This window comes from Vanacampus margaritifer, chromosome 3 (assembly GCF_051991255.1).
Source record: "Vanacampus margaritifer isolate UIUO_Vmar chromosome 3, RoL_Vmar_1.0, whole genome shotgun sequence".
NCBI lineage: Eukaryota > Metazoa > Chordata > Actinopteri > Syngnathiformes > Syngnathidae > Vanacampus > Vanacampus margaritifer.
The window spans coordinates 10,467,697-10,486,959 of record NC_135434.1 but is presented as its reverse complement, the minus strand read 5'-3'; the positions used below and the strand labels follow the sequence as shown (position 1 = coordinate 10,486,959).

At 40.6% G+C, this 19,263-nt stretch overlaps 2 protein-coding genes across 2 annotated transcripts; both read right to left on the bottom strand.

The window, feature by feature from the left end:
* Positions 1–2,009: 2,009 nt before the first annotated feature.
* On the bottom strand, positions 2,010–7,534 carry adra2b (adrenoceptor alpha 2B). The gene is made up of 2 exons (XM_077562515.1): positions 6,863–7,534; positions 2,010–6,484 (listed from the first exon to the last, which is right to left on the bottom strand). Exon 2 carries the CDS (start codon positions 6,457–6,459, stop codon positions 4,909–4,911), a length of 1,551 nt encoding a protein of 516 aa, XP_077418641.1. The 5' UTR covers positions 6,460–6,484; positions 6,863–7,534; the 3' UTR covers positions 2,010–4,908.
* A 7,324-nt stretch (positions 7,535–14,858) lies between these two features.
* Positions 14,859–18,889, bottom strand: dusp2 (dual specificity phosphatase 2). The gene is made up of 4 exons (XM_077561715.1): positions 18,367–18,889; positions 16,972–17,087; positions 16,672–16,891; positions 14,859–15,407 (listed from the first exon to the last, which is right to left on the bottom strand). Exons 1-4 carry the CDS (start codon positions 18,761–18,763, stop codon positions 15,190–15,192), a joined length of 951 nt encoding a protein of 316 aa, XP_077417841.1. The 5' UTR covers positions 18,764–18,889; the 3' UTR covers positions 14,859–15,189.
* Between the last annotated feature and the right edge of the window lie 374 nt (positions 18,890–19,263).

Below are 19,263 nucleotides of genomic sequence, written 5' to 3'. Positions count from 1 at the left end.
TTTGTGTGAAGGCGGATCTGCTACAGAGAGAAAAAAAAAAAGCCAATGAGCTTCGATTCCATGTACTTTGGCTCAGTTATACGGTGTTGGCCTACTTGTTATGTCCCACTGTGACACACACACACACACACACAGGAGACGTTCAGTTGGTACTCTTTAATATACCGAGCATGCTCCACATGGAAAGTCTGCTTTTAGATGCTAACTTAGCTGAAGTCTCGCGAGATTTTCTGAGGTCTCATGTGACTTTGGACAGCCACATTGGTTTTGTTTTTCTTTCTGAGGTATATTTTTTCTAGAGTGTGGAAACTGATGCGGCATTGCCTCGCCATACTTAGCAGTCGGCCATCTTTTTTTTCGTTTCTTTTCCATCCATATGTACTGTATATGTCGGGGTTCATGTTAAGGTTGCTAAGTTGCGGGCCAAATTGTGTGGGAGCATTTTTTTTTGCACCACAAAATAATGTTTTATGTGTACTTTGTGTAGTAATATTGTTATGATTGGGAGTACTAGTGGTCGTTTGTTGTAGTAGCAGATATAGTCAGAGCGTGTGTTGAGGGAAGAAATACACAGCTAAAAGAAAATAAGTCCAACTTCAATTTATTTTTTAACGCCCCCAAAGAATACTTTGATCAACGGAATATGACCAGTTTGATCAATAAAACAAAAGAACTTCAGCAAGTGGTGAACAAGAGGGAAAAAATTGTGTCCTCGGGCAAAGATAACTTTTCTGAAATATTTTTGGCATAGCGATGTTTGCATTGATGCTGATTGTTAAACGGTGTACACCTTGGCAGGATTTCACCCTGAGGCCTGTCATGGTATATATATTAGGGGTGTAACAAAAAAAAAAGATTTAAATTGAAAAATGTAGTTCACTAAATCAAAACTAATCGAATAATTCCACTTTAAACTATATCGAGATATGTATCAAATTGCCTTTTATTTTTAGAGACGGATGATTTGCAGCCGATTTGGCCACTAATTGAGGACGGTTTCTTTAAATTGTAGGTGTGAATGTGAGTGCGAATGATCATTTTTTTTGTTTAGTTATGATGTTAGAGATCCGCAAGATTTATACCATTTTGCATTGCCCAAAAAGTGAAATAATGTAACTACACTAATCTTAAAAAAAAACAATCCTTAATGCTGTTTTAATGTACGGTATGTAACAAAATGAGAAAGTGAAATTAACCAGGGTTTATGAGCTGTGGGTTAATGGCGCTCAGCGGAGCGCAGACTTCTGCAAAAGGCGAACAACCCTAATTTGGATCAGCAAACAGAGCTGTTTTCTGCATATGCATGACTTTGTCATTAAGACTCATGTATTATTTACTCGAAGTGACGAAAATGTCAACAAAAAGTTCTTATCTCATCAAGATAATAAACAGTGCATTATTCATTGGGTGGCATATTGTTTTAGTGGTTCGAACATCCGGCCTACTGTTCTGAGGTGCTGGGTTCGAATCTCGGCACAGGCTTTTTCCTGTGAGGCGTTTGCATGTTTTTCCTTCCAGTTTTCTCCCACATTCCAAAAGCATGTGTGTTATGTTCATCAACCCCAAAAATGTTCTTTACAATATTATGTTCTATGCAGCCCTACTGCGTTTGCGGAATATGAGTTAACCATCTCAGGGGGCGGCCATTTTGCCCATTTTCAGCAGAAAATGACATGACAGTAGTTAGCTGTTTTCTGCAACTGGTCTGATGACAGCAAGTGACAAAATGGCCGCCACATGAGATGGATTTTGCTGCTAAATTCGTACTCTACAAACCCAATATTAATCAGAATGCCGTGTTTAGGGTGCTTAAACAACATATTAGTGTAAGGAAACTTCTTGGGTTGATTTTGCCTTGAAAAAAATAGATGGATGGATTATTTACGTATCTTATACAGTAAAAGTTATTGGATGTAATGTTGACAACCAAGCAAAAATTTACTGTCATGTCCAAAATAGTGGTATAAAAAAACAGCAGAGATTGCTTTGTGCTTTTCCAAATCACTTTATTTTTAAACTTGAGGGTGGGAGGCGATGATCACAGATGGAGGACTGACAACTCCGAAGCGCCGACCATGCATTTTGGTCCGAACACAGCAGGGGGAAGACACAACAGGTGCTTTCCATCGAAAAGATTTGGATTAGCGCACCTGTCTCCCTCAAGCCACAATCTTTGCTTCTTCTTCTTTTTTTTTTTCCTTCTTTTTTTTGAACTAAGAGAAGCAGCAACGTCATCACAAAAAGCGAAGAATAGGGTGGGTGGAATAACTCATTTTTATACAAAAGCAGCCTTTTTGGCTTAGAAAGAATACAACTCACAAATGTTTAATTGAACACAGTTTTTCTTCTGGGTCATTTTCATCACTGTTTTTGGATTACAAATGTTCATTAAGCAGCACTTGCTGTTGCTCTTGCTGCTTTTTTTTTTTTTTTTTTTTCATAGCTAATTCGGACAAATGTGCTTATCTCTATTCAAAATGATGATCGATGCTCATGTATGGGGCGTTTTATGCAAGTCCATAGTTTTTCCATGTATTGTAACAGCATCACACAAAAGCCACTGTTTAATGTTTAAAATCGATAAGGCTCTCGCTCGTTAGAAGGTAATACAATATTTTTACCCTCTGAGCCATACGATATCGTTTTGATCCTCAGAATAAAAGCACTGCAATGGAACAATAAATAGAGAGGAAACACTCAGTAGTTTGAAATAAATAGTACAGTCTTGTATCGTTACCTCCCATCGCGCACACACACACACAGGGAATATGACTTCAGTAAAACAACATGGGAGCCATATATCAATGCGACAGACCGAGGTCCCTCCGGGGTGGTCAGAAGAAAAGGTGCCTTCTCAAAATGCAATCAAACGCACACTTTCAAATGGCTCGCTCAACACGCCGACATAAGTCCGATATTCACAAATATAGAAGAAGCAGTCACATGACAAGCAGTGTCTCTTCTATGCTTCACTATTGTAGATCTATAGAGAATACATTCACACACACGCACTCTCTCACACACACACACACACACACAGGTCAGCAGAATTCGACAATGTGTCGCTGACAGCCCTTGTCCCATTGAATCAATAAGCCTGTGTGCTCTATAAAACACACGTGTTTTTTTTTGTCAAGGAAAAAGAAAAACCTCCGTCTTTTGGCAGGTAGCAAAAATGAGGAGAAAAAAAATCCACAGCAGATGGAATTTGTGACTCGGGAAAATGGCCTTCGGAATAATCCATGCAGTCGCAATTGCGAGGTGATGTTATACATTGTGTGTCTGTCCTCTTTTGTTGGAATGTTTACCTTGTCACTTATCACTGACGGTCTGCAGAAAGTGTAAAGTAATGCAAATAAATCAGCAGATGAACCTCCCATGACGTAGTGTGAATAACCTCATTAAGCAAGGCTTCATTGTTAACAACATTGCTCCACCCTGTCCTTTAAAAGCAGAGAAGATCATTGCTTTAGTGTTAAACATGTCTCTCGTGAATGAATGCTAAAATTTCATTAAAAACATTTTTTTTTTTAAAAAGAACAATACACACAACCTGAGTGTCCACTCTGACCCGCGGGCAGCTGAGAGCCGCGGCATCTGTCACGCTTGACGCAAACGTCTCGGTGTTCCTTTTCGTTTGAAATGGACCCCTTCCACTGGTGTTATCGCATTTTCGATCCTCAGATGTCTCTTATTGTTGCTCTTTTGGATAGGGATCTGGGAACACATGTTTGCCCCGCAGCTGGACAGATTAAGACTGCAAGAAATCACCACTAACCTTGTGTGCTCCTTGTGCTCTCTGCTGATAAACAAAAGGCCCCGGGCTTGTTTGGATCTAAGGTCAGTCTTTCTCATGTTTACCTGTTGTCCTTCCTCAATAACCTGCCTTACACGTCTGAAGAAGTACATAGTCTATGTGTGTGTGTATATATATATTAGGGGTGTCAGGCGATTACAATTTTTAATCGTAATTAATCACACGACTTCAATCGCAAATTTTATAACTGTTCTCAATGTACAAACATTTTCATACTCTTGTTAACGTAAAAGTAGGGAAAAAGATGTTAAACTAATAAAAATATGGCTGCATCTTTTAGTCACTGATACAGTCATTTCGTAATAATTCATAAAATTTAGTCGAAATCAAAATGAGTGTGATATTGATTTGTGTTGAGGTTATTTTTTCTGCCACTAGATGGCATCATTGCATTTGTAAGACTTTGGTGACTTGCTCACTGCATTTTCCTTTTCAGAGCTATCTAATCTTTAACATGAGGTAACGTGAAATTCTAGGCATTTTTTAAACTGTAAAAATACAAATTGACCCCACTCTCCACAAATATATGCATTTTTATTAAATTTATGACTGCAAAATTTATGACTGCAGAATTTTGACATAAGTAAGGGACGGTCATTGATCACACATTGAAAAAAAATGGTGGCGTTAAAGGAACTTTAAATTAACTCAAAATTAACGTTCTAATTTTTACACCCCTAATATATATATATATATAGATATATATAGATATATAGATATATTTATGATAGACACATTTCACATATCTCTACTGCTTGAACTGTTGTGTCCTCCCTGATTTGAGGCCCCTGTGTTCCCAACATTCAGTCAGTGTAATGTGGTATTTTTTTTTCCGCATTATTTAGGACCAATGCGAAAAATGTTTTGAATGTTATCTGTGTCGTCAGTAGTCAAGCCTGAACTTTATCTATCCTGTCAAAGACCCCTATTGTCTACAAATCAGAATGTCAGAGTCTAAAATGTCAAGTAGTGTATTCTATGGCTGTGTTGAAGAAATTTGAAATTTTACGTCCATGGCTCATAATATTAATAATGCAGCCCTTTGAAAGATGTCAGTGTCATATTATATGCCTCGTTGGTTCCAAATGTGGTTAAAAGAAAGTACCCTTGGTACTTCTGCACAGAATCTTTTTGAAAGCCTTCCGAAAGTCTTTGTTGAAGATGGTGTAGATGACCGGGTTGAGTGAGGAGTTGCAGTATCCAATCCAGAAGAAGAACTTAAAGAGTGGGTCGGGGATGGCACAGGTTTCGGGGCACACCGCCTGAAGGGAGTAGGAGAAGAAGAACGGGAACCAGCACACCACGAAGACGCCGATGACCACGGCCAGGACAAAGGTGAAGCGTTTCTCTCGGTTGACCATGGCTTTGCGCCTCGCCGCCCCGGGGTTGTTATCGATTTTGGACTTCCTCCCCGGCACCAGCCGCGACCCCGTCGAAGTGGCGATCATGTTCCTGTAACGCTTGACGGAACCCGGGGAGTGGATGCCCCCTCCTGCGGGTGACCCCGGCATGCTGGCGCTGCCCCGGCCCCCTCCGTTGCTGGCCTCGCTGTCTGTGCTGGAGCTGTCGCCGTTGTTATTGTCGGATTTGCTTTGTTTTTGCCGCTTGAACTTCTTGCCCGCTTTAGTCTTGGTTGGGGCCGGTTGAGGCGCGGAGGGGATGGTGGGGGGTACATGCAGAGTTGTGTCTACGGAGCTGGTGACTGGGCTCGTAGCTGAAGATGGAGGTTGGAGATTGTTTGGGTTGGGATCCTGGGAGGGTTCGTCCTGTCCCCCTGAAAGAGACGGGGTGATGGCGAGGGTGGGGGGTCTGGCATTGGATGTTTTCTTAGGGGAGGACGTTTTTTCATCCTCATCCCTACCATTGGCTTGTAGTTGCCGCTTGGGCTGACTCGGCGTGGCGGCGCCGACCCCGCCCTTGCGGGGCTCCCCTGGAGGGCGCCGTGTTCGCTGCTTGGCGATTTGGTAGATTCTTACATAGACCAGGATCATGATGAGGCACGGGGCGAAGAAGGAGCCGATGGTGGAGTAAAGAATATACCAGCGCTCGTCGTTGAGCTGGCACTGGGGTCCCCTCTCGCTCGCAAGGTCGCCCACCTCGCTCTTGTTGAGTGACAGCAGCGGCGGGAAGGAGATGATGGAGGAAATGAGCCACACAACCACGATGGCGGCTTTGATGCGTCTGGGAGTCCGCTGGCGCCCGTAGGTGACCCTGGAAATGGACAGGTAGCGGTCCAGAGAGATAGCGCACAGGTGCACGATGGAGGAGGTGCAGAAGAGCACATCCAGGGCCAAGTAGATCTCGCACCACAGGGACTTGAAGTACCAGTAGCCCAGAAGTTCATTGGCCAGAGAGAAAGGGATAATGAGTGTGGCCACCAAGATGTCTGCCGCGGCCAGCGACACGAGGAAGAGGTTCTGCGGCCCTCGCAGGGAGTGGCTGGTCAGCACGGCGATGATCACCATGATGTTGCCCACGATGGTGAAGACCACCATCAGGGTTATGGCGGTGGCGAAGGCCGCCGTGGCTTCGGGGGAGTACGGCGCCAGCTTGAGGACGCTCTGGTTGCAGGGCACGGAGGCGCCGCTCGCGTTCCAGTTGCTAAGCTCCAAGGAGCAGCCGCCCTCCGGAGCAGAGGCCATGCTTTGGTCTCTTCTTCCGGAGTCTCTAAGGAGAAAAATACAAAGCCCCTTTGAATTTAAGTTGACTACGTTGAGCTATCACTGCTGTCCAATAAAAATGTGTTGGAAATAAATTTTTAAAAAAAATTAACTGACTAATGTCTCTTTCTTTACACATTTCTTCTTCAGATTTCTTTCTAAATGTTACCAGAAATAGGCAAGTGATTGGAGTGGCTAATATTGTGTTTTTTAAAATAGCATTAGGGGATTTAGGCTATGGTTTTCATTTAACAGCAACCGTTCATTACCGTCTTCAATTAACTTCTATTTGCTTTCAAACAAAAGGCACAACACTTGGAGATGAATGCTTTTCTGTTTCTGCCTCGCTGACGCACACTTTCAATTGCAATCTGTGATTATTTACCTCTGTTGATGTCGTCTGTTGTTTTTCTCCAAATGTTAGCTCCCTTGCATCCTCCACGACGGAGCTTCCGAGTCCATTGTAAGATCACAAAACATGCGCGGGTCTTGTTGCGTCAGGACACAAATCAACGCCGTTTCATTTAAAACAAGCCCGACATAAAACACCGATTTTCTCCCTGCCACATTTTACTGTTTTCCCCTACCGTGCAACTAAAACTTCTCCAGCTCATAAAATATTGAACTCGGTTAATTAAATATGTACTACGGGTAGTCAACTCTGAGAAAAAGAAAAATAAGTATTACACATTATCTCCGTGCGCCCTTGCTTGCAGACAGACACGCCTCATTTGGGAGAACAGTTAATAAAAAGTCAATAAAGCTGATACGTTACACTATTTACACCCGTCCACGCTAATAAAAGCAGAGAACGAAATGAGAGGTCTCCAGTTAGTCCACTAAACTTGATTTCTAGCCATGCGTATTGAGCCGCAAAATGCGCAATTATCACTGGTGAAATCCCACAAAAAGGTCACATAAATTGCTCCTCGTCGCGCCCCTTCTGGTTCCACTCACACCCCGCGCGAGTCCACGCCACGATGGAGCGGCTCCTGTGGCGCGCATCGTCACTTTGTGAGGCGCATCTTCACTCGAGAAGTGGACCCGAGCCCGGTTGCCTCCCATCTCTCTCTCTCCCCCTTGCGCGTCTTTTTAGAGCCGCTGACGTCACCGCGGAGCTGAGCGTCACGGGATCCTGACTCGCTCCCCAGCTACACCCCCCCCCCCCACACACCACCCACCTCTCACCCCCCCACCCCAGCTCCTCTCTGGACTCTGGATCAACTCACACAGAGACCATTCAAAAGGACATTTTAGCCAATTAGCCGTTAATGGATGCTGCTGACCCTTGCGAATATAAAGTAAGTTTATGCAAGTGAAATACGAATGACGTATGCTTGCTGATGAGTATAATAGGTATCATAATAAAAAGTAATTATGTCTGGAAAAAAATAGGTGACAGTTTATACTTCCAGGTGGCAGAATTCCTGACCTGAACTGAAACTTGTAACTATTGTTGCACTGCCCAATTTTTGTTTGTTTGTTCTGATATCTTATTAGGGCCTATAGTGAATTCAGAGACTTTTTTTTTTTATGATACACATTGGATGGTATAACTGCAAAAAAATGTGCAAAGACTGAAAAAGGTATCCCATCATGGGCACTTCAACTGTGAAATTGCAGTATGCTCTCAATTTTGACTTTTTCATTTTTTTATTTTAAGCGGTTCAGAAAAACATCCTGTTTTATAAACGATAACATGTCATAAAAATGTGTACTTGCTCTCATGACTTGATAGGAACAGTTTGTAATTATTACTGGTAATACAAGCAGCCTGAATGTATTTATCATGAGACAAACATAGCGTTTAAATAACGTCATAAAACAATATTTAGGGATTAATTAGCAAAAACAGTCTTCTTAGACCTCAATATTGTTTAAGGCCGAATATTAAACTGTCCCTATTCTTGCGTTTTAAATTACTTTATAATCAACTACCAGCCTAGCTGGTAGAAAAATAAGTTAGGGGTAGTAAAGAAAAAAAAAGTCCTTACATAAATACCAAAATGTCAGAGTCAAATATCAGATGTCCATTCAGATGAAGCACGCTGCAAAAAAAAAACGAGAAAAAAACCCAATAAGTGCTATGTGTGGGGTATGTACCACATTTTTAGTGACCGACAGCTGAGAATAGTTGTTAAAGGAGGAAGGGGTTTGATTCATAAAAGCGGGAACCCTGTTGAACCTTATTACTGGGAAAAGTGTGGGTGCTGAAATACCCACATGCCCCACAGGTGCGCCGCCACTATATCCATCTCTCATCTCGCCCCCAAGTCAATTGAGAAAGAGGCCCCTACCCCAAATTCCAGAAAAGTAGCACTTCAAAGGTTTGCTCAACTGGACTCCATATCAGTTGCAGATAAATTTATTAAAGATCCTTCTATTGGAACAATGTATATTTTTGTCTTGGCTGTATTCCCATCTTTTAGCCGTCAAGGACGGGTCTGTTCTCTACGCTGTATTTTCACAGATCCAATATTTCCTGTACATTCAAGCACTCCAGGCACTATTCCATGTGATTTCTCGTGGATCTTATGAATAGGCTTTTTATTGCATTCTTGTGATGCAAAGTCATAACTTCAGGACCTCAGGATCAAAATGTAGTCTCCGTTAGGAAATGACTCGATTTAGTGAACTACAGAATATGCACCGATTTACGAATCATGGCCTTTGCTACGTGTACTTCATGGGGTTAAAACCATTATCATGCAAAGGGAATGTGATCACAGCCTTCATGTATGTGTTGTGAAACTGATTTTCTTGTACTCCACTATATAAAGGCAGAATTGTAATTGTTATGTTCCGGACTAGGTTGGATCCCACAAGCGTAGACCACCAGGAAAGGGTACCCCCAAAAAAAGGTGTTTATTACAGAAAAATGTATTAAATGATTAACAAGAAAAGGCGCTGGCAACCAGCCAGGAAGGAAAACCAAAAACAGTTGCAAACGGCAAGGGGAAAAAAACGAGATTACTAAAAATCACTTTTATGCACGGGCGCGCAAAAAAACAAGACGCTCGAAACTTTAACACAAAACAACGCGGAATACAAAACTACCTTCACGCGTGAAAACTGTGGTAACATGAGCACAAGAAGTATGAAAGTGCTCAGAAAAACACTTGGCATATTAAGAGCGAGCAAGGTGAATCTACTTGTTTGCTGGAGCGCAGTCCCTTTTAAAGTCCTTGATTACTGATGTGCCTCAGGTGCGGCGCTAGTGGGACACGCCCCCTCACTCGCTCGCTCGAAAAACACCACGCACACAACAGGACTGAGAGCAGGAGCATGACAATTGTATTGTTTATCATTTATTTTTTTTATTTATTTACCAACATGGTGCCCGCAAACTTCAGGTAGGGCTCAAGTGGGGATGTTAGAAGAATGGCTCACATGGGACGTGATTGGTTTTCACAGGAGGCTTTGGCTTCCATGAAGGGTCAGGATTTTTAACAGTGGTTACGAAATTGAGTAAAAAAATCATAATAATTCAGTTGTCAGATTTTGTGATGGGTGTCAAAGAGTTTCAAAGGAAGGGTTGGCTTTGCAAGAGTAGTCCCAATGTTCAACTGTGGTTACAAAATTCACCCCAAAAATTAATAAATCAGCTGACAGAATTTATGACTAAGGGAGTCAAAGCAGTCTTTCAGTCAGAGTTTCAAAGGAGAATTTGGCTTCTAAAATGGGTCCCGTTTTTTTTTTTTTTTTATACACAGCGGTTCTAAAATTGATTTAAAAATTTCAGCTGTCCGATTGGGTTTTAAAGCAGTCAGGGTTTGAAAGGAGGGGTTGGCATTGCAAGATTAGTCCCAATTTTTAACAAAGTTTAGCTAATTTAGTTTAAACAAATCAGCTGTTAAGAATGTGTGACCTTGGGTTATAAAACAGTTGGGGTTTCAAAGTAGGGTTTCAAAATAGGGTTTGGCCTTCCAAGAGGATCAGAATTTTCTAGCAGTGGATCTAAAGTTGAGTTAGGAAAAAAAATCAGCTGTCAGAATGTGTAACCGTGGATTCTAAGGGAGCCATTGTTTAAAGTAAAGGTTTCAGACAAGGTTTTGGTTTTACAAGTTCATGGGTCAATTTTTTTTACCAGTGGTTCCAACAGTGAATTAAATAATTCAGCTGTCAAAATGTGTGACGACAGTTTTTAAAGCAGAGATGGTTTTAAACAAGTTTTGGGCTTTCCCTCTGTGTCACAATGTTTAACAGTGGTTCCAAATTGAGTTTAATTGAGCAATTCAGCTGTCAGAATGTGTAACCGTGGATTCTAAGGGAGCCAGTATTTGAAGATTGGGTTTCAAACAAGGTTTTGGTTTTATAAGTTCATGGATCCCAATTTTTACCAGTGGTTCCAAAAGTGAGTTAAATAATTCAGCTGTCAAAATGTGTGACGACAGTTTTTAAAGCAGTCATGGTTTCAAACAAGTTTTTGGCTTTCCCAGTGGGTCACAATGTTTAACAGTGGTTCCAAATTGAGTTTAATTGAGCAATTCAGCTGTCAGAATGTATAACCGTGGATTCTAAGGGAGCCAGTATTTGAAGATTGGGTTTCAAACAAGGTTTTGGTTTTATAAGTTCATGGATCCCAATTTTTACCAGTGGTTCCAAAAGTGAGTTAAATAATTCAGCTGTCAAAATGTGTGACGACAGTTTTTAAAGCAGTCATGGTTTCAAACAAGTTTTTGGCTTTCCCAGTGGGTCACAATGTTTAACAGTGGTTCCAAATTGAGTTTAATTGAGCAATTCAGCCGTCAGAATGTGTAACCGTGGATTCTATGGGAGCCAGTATTTGAAGATTGGGTTTCAAACAAGGTTTTGGTTTTATAAGTTCATGGATCCCAATTTTTACCAGTGGTTCCAAAAGTGAGTTAAATAATTCAGCTGTCAAAATGTGTGACGGCAGTTTTTAAAGCAGTCATGGTTTCAAACAAGTTTTTTGCTTTCCCAGTGGGTCACAATGTTTAACAGTGGTTCCAAATTGAGTTTAATTGAGCAATTCAGCTGTCAGAATGTGTAACCGTGGATTCTAAGGGAGCCAGTATTTGAAGGTCGGGTTTCAAACAAGGTGTTGGTTTTACAAGTTGATGGATCACAATTTTTACCAGTGGTTCCAAAAGTGAGTTGAATAATTCAGCTGTCAAAATGTGCGACGACAGTTTTTAAAGTAATCATGGTTTCAAACAATTTTTTGCTTTCCCAGTGGGTCACAATGTTTAACAGTGGTTCCAAATTGAGTTTAATTTAACAATTAAGCTGTCATAATGTGTAACCGTGGATTCTAAAGGAGCCAGTATTTGAAGGTCGGGTTTTAAACAAGGTTTTGATTTTACAAGTTGATGGGTCACAATTTTTACCAGTGGTTCCAAAAGTGAGTTGAATAATTCAGCTGTCAAAATGTGTGACGACAGTTTTTAAAGTAATCATGGTTTCAAACAAGTTTTTGCTTTCCCAGTGGGTCACAATGTTTAACAATGGTTCCAAATTGAGTTTAACAATTCAGTTGTCAGAATATGTGACCTCGGATATTAAAGCAGTCAAATAGGTGAATTTGTGAGTGTGTTATTGGGACGTGGTGAAAGTCAGAGTACTTGCAGAAAACTCACACAAGCTTGAGAAGAACATGCAAACTCCTCACAGGAAGCGAACATTTGAACACTCAACCTTTGAACTGTGAGGCAGACGCGCTAACTGCTATTCCAACCATCCAATTTGTCATATATTTTCATAAATGTATTATAGCCCATCCATATTTGAAACAGTTATCAGTACAGTGGTACCCTCAAATGTACTTGACTTTTTCCAGCTGTAACATACCAATACCCTTTTGACTCTTGAAAAAAGTGAGTTACCTTGGGATCGAATAATTACCCTATAGGGTATTTTTTTGTTGTTGTGCCGACTGAACTTAAAAGGGGCATGATTGTACTCCCCCATTTCAGTGCAAAACAATCTGTATGAAATTGAGCCGTGTTACCTCCAACCTTCTATCACCGCAAACGCTGCAGCACATAAGGCCCTTGTAGCTCTCTGTGCTCATGCATTTTCATCGTGACTTGACTTCCGCTTAAATCCCTCTACATTATGCACCCTGCAGCACGTCCCTCCCCATGTAAAAAGCCCCTTATACCCCCCCAGTGGCATGCTGCTCTTGCTGGGGTCAAGTACCTGATTGCATAGTCTGCTTGCGTCATGCCCCTAAAACGAAACGGCGCCGGGGTTCGTGTTGTGCTGTTCCAGAGTGGGTAGGTGGCCTCCGTGACACAAACACACGCGCGCGCGCGCACTCGGCAGCCTACGCATGCAAACACAGGGCCCTTGAATGGTCCGTGGGTAGGAGGTCCTGTTTGTTTGGTAATGCGCCCACCGCGCGCGCATTATTCATTTAATTAAAGAGGAGTCCTCCTGTGGAATTACAGCTTGCGGGCTTGAAGTAGGCACCCATAATGGTGATACATTTTGTCCCCATCCCCGATATATTCCAAATATAAAAGGAAACAAAATAAAGCTTTTAAGCGCTGGAGTGCTCTCCAATCAAGTAGTGTGTCTGTTTCTCATGGGCGGATTTGGCTTCAGTAGCGCAATGTGTTGTGCACTGTGGGGCAGGAAGAGAGGTGTGCCGCTGATGCCAGCATCACACAGCAGTGCGCAATACACACGTACACACACACACAGTACGTGTCGGAAAAGTTTTTTGTGTGTGTTTTTTTCAAGGTTCAAGTTCCTTGGTGAAGTTGTTCATTTTCATCCCAACAAACTGAAGGGCAAATGTGGCGCACATCCATCACAATGGGTTGTGATCTTTTATGAATTGTTTCTTTGATTCGGCGTGCAACAGCACGCCCTTGAAGCTGACAGGACAAAGAGTTTGACCATGAGGATGCTGCGCGGAAAGCAAAAATCATTTGCACTCTCTGAGCTGCGTGCATGCAGTCGAAGCTCCTGTGCCACTATGGGGCATTGCTGAAATAAGTAAACGCGTAAACTGGTCGATATTGGCGTCTATTTGGGGGAAGGGGCACCCCACTGTGGAGGCGCTCTGAGTATTCGGACTTTAGGAGAATGCAACAGTGGCACAATGCCGGTAGTTGGCGCTACACTGCGGCCGTTTGACACATTCATGAATCATCATCGTGCGTCAGAAAGACAAGAAAGGTCTTTGTTCACAATTATCTGTCATCGTTGCTAATTGAAAATTTATGTATCGTAATGTAGGCTACTAGTGGTATTGGCACTTGGTATCCTATCGGTGAGCATTCAAGAGCGAAAACTCTGGGGAAAAAAAGTGGTCAAACATCCCTAAGGAGAACCATAATAATAATAAAAAATAATAATAATGTAAATCACTTGCAGGATACTTGTCATCATTTACTTTAAAAGAACGATTATTATTATTATTATTATTATTATTATTATTAAAAGTCTGGCTGACCTATAGAAATTTAATGCAGCCTCAAATGAAAAGGAAGGAAGGAAGGACCTTATGTGTACGAATGAAGGGCAAGGTGAAATTGCTCTACAAGTCATTCAGATGTGCAGTTGGGCAATGCGGTTGCCTTAATTTTGCAGCCATTAACATGTCATTTATTTCAAGGAGGCGCCACGTGTCATAAACAGTGTGATGGTGACATCTGCTGGTGTGCTATGGAGGATTTTGAAACTACAATCACTAGAGGTCGCTGTTTAGCTTTAAACCAATACTTCGTATTGTGGGGTGAATATGTGGTAGACGTTGCATCCCGTCCCTGCCTATGTAGTATTAAAATTACCTCAATTTAAGAGACTCATATTTGGTTATCATGTGCAATTTATATAAAAAAAATACAGAATTGAGTGAAATTAAATCATTGCTTTAGCAGATAATTCGGCCATGGAGAGACAATAGCTTCTCCCAAGATCTCAGGCAATCAAGCAATCAAGAATTCAATTTCACTTGACTTTACCTCTCTCTATTTAATTTTTTTTTTTTGCAAAGTTTTTTTTTTTTTAGAAAAACAAGTAACCAGCATATTTTGATAAAAGAGAAGAAAATATTGATAGCAGTTTTCAAATGTGAAGAAAAAGTACTCAAGTACAAATACCTGAAAAATGTACTTAAGTACAGTAAAAAAAAAAAAAAATTGTAATTTGTTTCCTTATACCGCTGTCCATATTATGTTGTAATTTGTTTTTTCCAGGACTCAATCCATAGCTCTCTAGTTTTAAAGCCCAAGTACGTACTGATGAGCTACTTGTTAATGTAAATACAAAAGAAGCAAGGCACAAGCAGTACAGAAATTGTTTTTATCTCCTGCCATTAGAATGTCAAATGCAGTCAATCAGTTGCCATCTACACTCCCAACTGTTGTAGAAATTATATGTATCAAATAAAAACAAGACTGAACATGTTATTCCGCACCGCCTTTTATTTTGCAAAAAAAAAAGATCAGCAGCCATTTTTGTGCATGTATAAAGTGCATTTACTGACAGGCATGTCAACAAACTGTCCTATTAAATACAGTAGAAATAAATGACAATGTTTATGTACATAATTCTTTGCCAGCACGGTGTTGTATCATAAGATTACGTAGTGATGCCAGCACCACTGCGTTTTACATGCTCTAACACCAAAGTACAGAAATATATGAAGTGGGTCAGAAAAGTTCTGGGACTGGTATCAAAACATTTCAAATTCTAACTACTCACTATGAGTTTTCCCCTCACATGACTCGTATGACGTCAGCCCTGACACAGCACGTCCGTCTCAAACTGCAGCAGCTGTCCCATGAAACCCAGGTTGGGGGAGATGATCTGTCGCCGCTGCTTCACAAAGTCGAAGGCCTCGTCAAGACGAACCCGCCGGCTGTGCATGAGGTAGGCCAGGCAGATGGTGGCCGAGCGAGAGATCCCCGCTTGGCAGTGCACCAGCACCCGACCGCCGCTCTGCTTCACAGCATCTGTGGGTGAGCATGCAGAGAGGGGGGAAAAAAATGTCATTGAAATTCCGCAGGAATGAGATTTTTTAAATCCAATAACATAATTTAAAACAAAGACTTACATATTCCAATGTAGTATTTTCCCTTGAAATTGCATGGAATTAACTCATTCACTGCCATTGACTGCTATAGACGTCAAAAATTCATTTGAACTATTTCTATTAGTTTAAGATTTTTTCCCACTTTTATCAACAAGTGTATGAAAACCTAAAAAAAAAATATTGTACATTTAGAACAGATATAACATTTGTGATAAATGATGAGTTAACTAGTGAAGTCATGCGATTAATAATGATTAAAAAATGTAATCGCCTGACGCCTCTAATTTGTAATAATCTTTTCTTTTTTTTTTAAATGTACGGCTCTTATTTTTAATAATATTTTTTTTTTTTTAAAGAAAAGATCATTAAAAATTAGGGGCGTACATTTTTTCGTAATTAATCGCATGACTTCCACTAGTTAACTCACTATTAATCACAAATTTTATATCTGTTCTAAATGTACAAATTTTCTAGGCTTTTCATACTCTTGTTAACAAAAGTGGGAAAAAATTTTAAACTAATAGAAATAGTTCAAATGAATTTTTGACATCTATTGCCGTCAATGGCAGTGAATGAGTTACCCCCCCCCCCCTTTTTTTTTAATTCAGTCCAATTAGGGTTATCTCATGTTTTTATTTGTTATAGTAGTGGACGTCAGGATAGGATGGCTGTAATGTGTTGTAAACTTACCAAGCTTATTATATATGTAACATGAACTTCATGCAAATCAACATGCGATTGTGATTGGCTAACTAGGATCCAATCATGAACCAGAAATTTCGGCATAATCCGAATTATGCGTTTTAATTGGTTTAGACATGCAAATATTTCATGTCCACTCCAATCATCTCGGTCCGAAAGGGTTCAATACAATTCAGTTGTATTTAACTTTTAAATACATTTTCCATACGTTTGTATCATACTTGGCCAATAAAGTTGATTCTGATTTGCGTTTAATCGTTTAGAACTGTTTGTTTGCGATATTTATTTATGCCAAATTTTCATTCATTCATTTGCAATACATCTTAACTTTTTTTTTTTTTTAATGTTCTTATATTCAAGTGCATCGTTAAGGTTCAAACTCCTCAATGCTTGTTTATCTAACACACTAATCTGTTTGTTTGATTTGAGCTGACAATACAGCAAGCAAATGTTGACCACGCCCCCCCCCCATCCCTCCTTACCAATAAAGGCGATGGCCGTCGAGAAGCAGGCTCGGATGTCCGCCGCCAGGTTGTCCTCCACGGTGAGGCGCAGGTACTGAAACTCCCCCTCGAAGACGTTGGGGCATGAAGAAGACACGTTGAGCACGGCTGTGATGCCGGCCGACGCGAGGCTCTCCCGGCGGGACGAGTGGACGGCGCTGCCCAAAAACAGGAAGGGTAACAGCTCTACGGGGCTGTCCTGCGATTACAAAGGGTAAATGTGTTCATGACTTGGTTGGGTGGATAATGTTTTTAAAAAAATAATAATAATAATTCTACCTGATCGCATGCAGGTGTCCTCCGGCCCAAGCGTGCCGGTGGCTCTGGTTCCACCGCAGTGAGCGTTTTGTTGTAGCAGAGCTCTGGGTAGGTCTCTGAAAATTCTTCAAATCCACCTAAAAGAGAGGTCACGGAGTTAAATCCTCCAGAACACATCCTACATAAAATGTAATCATTGTAAACATACATCAACTCATTCACTGCCATTGACGGCTATAGATGTCAAAAATTCATTTGAACTATTTCTAGTAGTTTAACATTTTTTTTTCGCACTTTTGTTAACAAGAGTATGAAAACCTAGAATTTTTTTTTATTGTACATTTAGAACAGAAATAAAATTTGTGATTAATCGTGAGTGAATTAGTGAAGCCATGCGATTAGAAAATTTAATCTCCCCTAATTTTTTATCTTTTTTTTAAAAAATCGTGTCAGGCAATTATTATTTTTTTAATTGTAATTAATCGCATGACTTCAATGGTTAACTCACAATTAATTGAAAATTTTATATCTGTTCTAAATGTACAATAAAAAACTTTTTTTCTAGGTTTTCATACTTTTGTTAACAAAAGTGGTAAAAATGTTAAATAGAAATAGTACAAATGAATTTTTGACGTCTATGGCAGCGAACGAGTTAAGGTGCTCAACCTTTTTGCATCCAGGCACCATGGAAGAACATATTTCCAAGGATGAGATAAATCATATAATAAACATACCATATGTGGCACTAAATGCTAGAGGAATGAAAAAGTTGCCTGTTTAAAAAAAATAATCATGTTACAAATTTGTGTTTTTTTAAGAGGAAAAAACATGATGTAAATGAAGATATGACTGCATTCTTAAAAAAATGCCTTTAATAGGACTTTTAAATTTAAGGAATTTCTGTGATGCAATTATTCTCGAAGTGTGGTAGCTACTCACTGATTTAAATGTTCAGTGTGTAATGTTAGTGGCTGAAAGTTAAATTTTATTTTTCCCAGTGCAGCACAGTATTTGTTGGCCGCGGTTCAGCTGTGTTTAATTTTTGAGTAGATTTCAATTTGATCTAAATTTAGAACATATTTATTAGTTAAGTAGTTGTTTTCCTAAAAGCCTATTAAAGTTCAAACTTTTGCCCCTTCGTCCCCTATTTTCCTTTTTTTTTTTAAACCCATTTAAATATAAGTTCAGTTGTATTCAACTTTTAATTGTAATACATATTTACATTTAATCTTTTATAACTTGTAAATTCAGGTAAAAATTCGATTTAACTTTCTTGCTCAGTACATTTTAATTGAATCATTAGTCTATAAAAAATAAAATAGAAAAAAGAAGAAAACCATATGATTGATAGTGAAAATAGTTGCGCCATGAATCCCAGTCTGAGAACTGCTACTTTACACATAATGTTGTCGTTACCTTGGAGGAAGCAAATTTGCGTGCTGACTTCCTTTCTCAGGGCCGACAGCAACATTTTGGCCACGCTCTCCGTCTTGAGCTCGTCCACGCAGCAGCTGTCCTCATCCAGCACCACGACCACCGGCAGCGACGTTCGACTGAAGTCCCCGCGCGCTGGCCGCAGCCGGCCCAGCAGCACCTTGTCCGGGATGAGCCAATCCAGGGCCACCTCGGCGCCCTTCGACCTGCGGCGCAGTACAGAGTTCCAGTTGACGTTCCGGGACTCGCTGACGTGCGCCAGGGAGAAGTCCAGAAAGGGTCTGCAGTCAAGGACAACGCAGCCGGTTGAGGTGCACTCCTTGAGGAGGTGAACCAATTCGTGGCTGTTTATTTCCAAAGGCTCGCCGACTGTCGTCATGGCCGGTAAGGTATGTCAATGTATTTTTATTTGTATTTATTTTTTAACTATGAAAAGAGCAAGTCAAGTTCGTTCCGATCGAGTTCCAGTGAATGACTTCAAACGAGTTAACTTGCTTGTTGAATAACAAAGTCAAAGCCCCGCCTTGTTTTCCGGCAATGAGCGGCAATTGCAGTCGGAACTCCCATATATGGGTTTACCTGTCACTCCTAATATGGACAGTGACGTCCTCTTGTTTTTAAACAAGCCTGTTCGATGTTGAATGACGTTCGGCTGAGGGCTGTAAGTCATTCAGATGACTACATTTTCCAACATAAATCAAAATTGTCACATTTTTCATGTAATATACTTTTTAAGCAAGGTTAAGTCGTAATTAAAATGAAAACATAGCTACACATTCTATACACTCAAACACTAAAGGCCCATGTGATCAATTTCTTATATGAATTAAGACATGCTATCACAGTATGTGGCTTTTTATACTTTCTTTGCAACACAAC

Excerpts from the sequence above, each read along its gene's own strand:
- adra2b (XM_077562515.1), bottom strand. The coding sequence starts at position 6,459 with ATGGCCTCTGCTCCGGAGGGCGGCTGCTCCTTGGAGCTTAGCAACTGG.
- dusp2 (XM_077561715.1), bottom strand. The coding sequence starts at position 18,763 with ATGACGACAGTCGGCGAGCCTTTGGAAATAAACAGCCACGAATTGGTT. Across the intron at positions 17,088-18,366 it reads GCAAATTTGCTTCCTCCAAG|GTGGATTTGAAGAATTTTCA; the intron begins GTAACGACAACA and ends CCTCTCTTTTAG. Across the intron at positions 15,408-16,671 it reads GACGGCCATCGCCTTTATTG|ATGCTGTGAAGCAGAGCGGC; the intron begins GTAAGGAGGGAT and ends GCTCACCCACAG.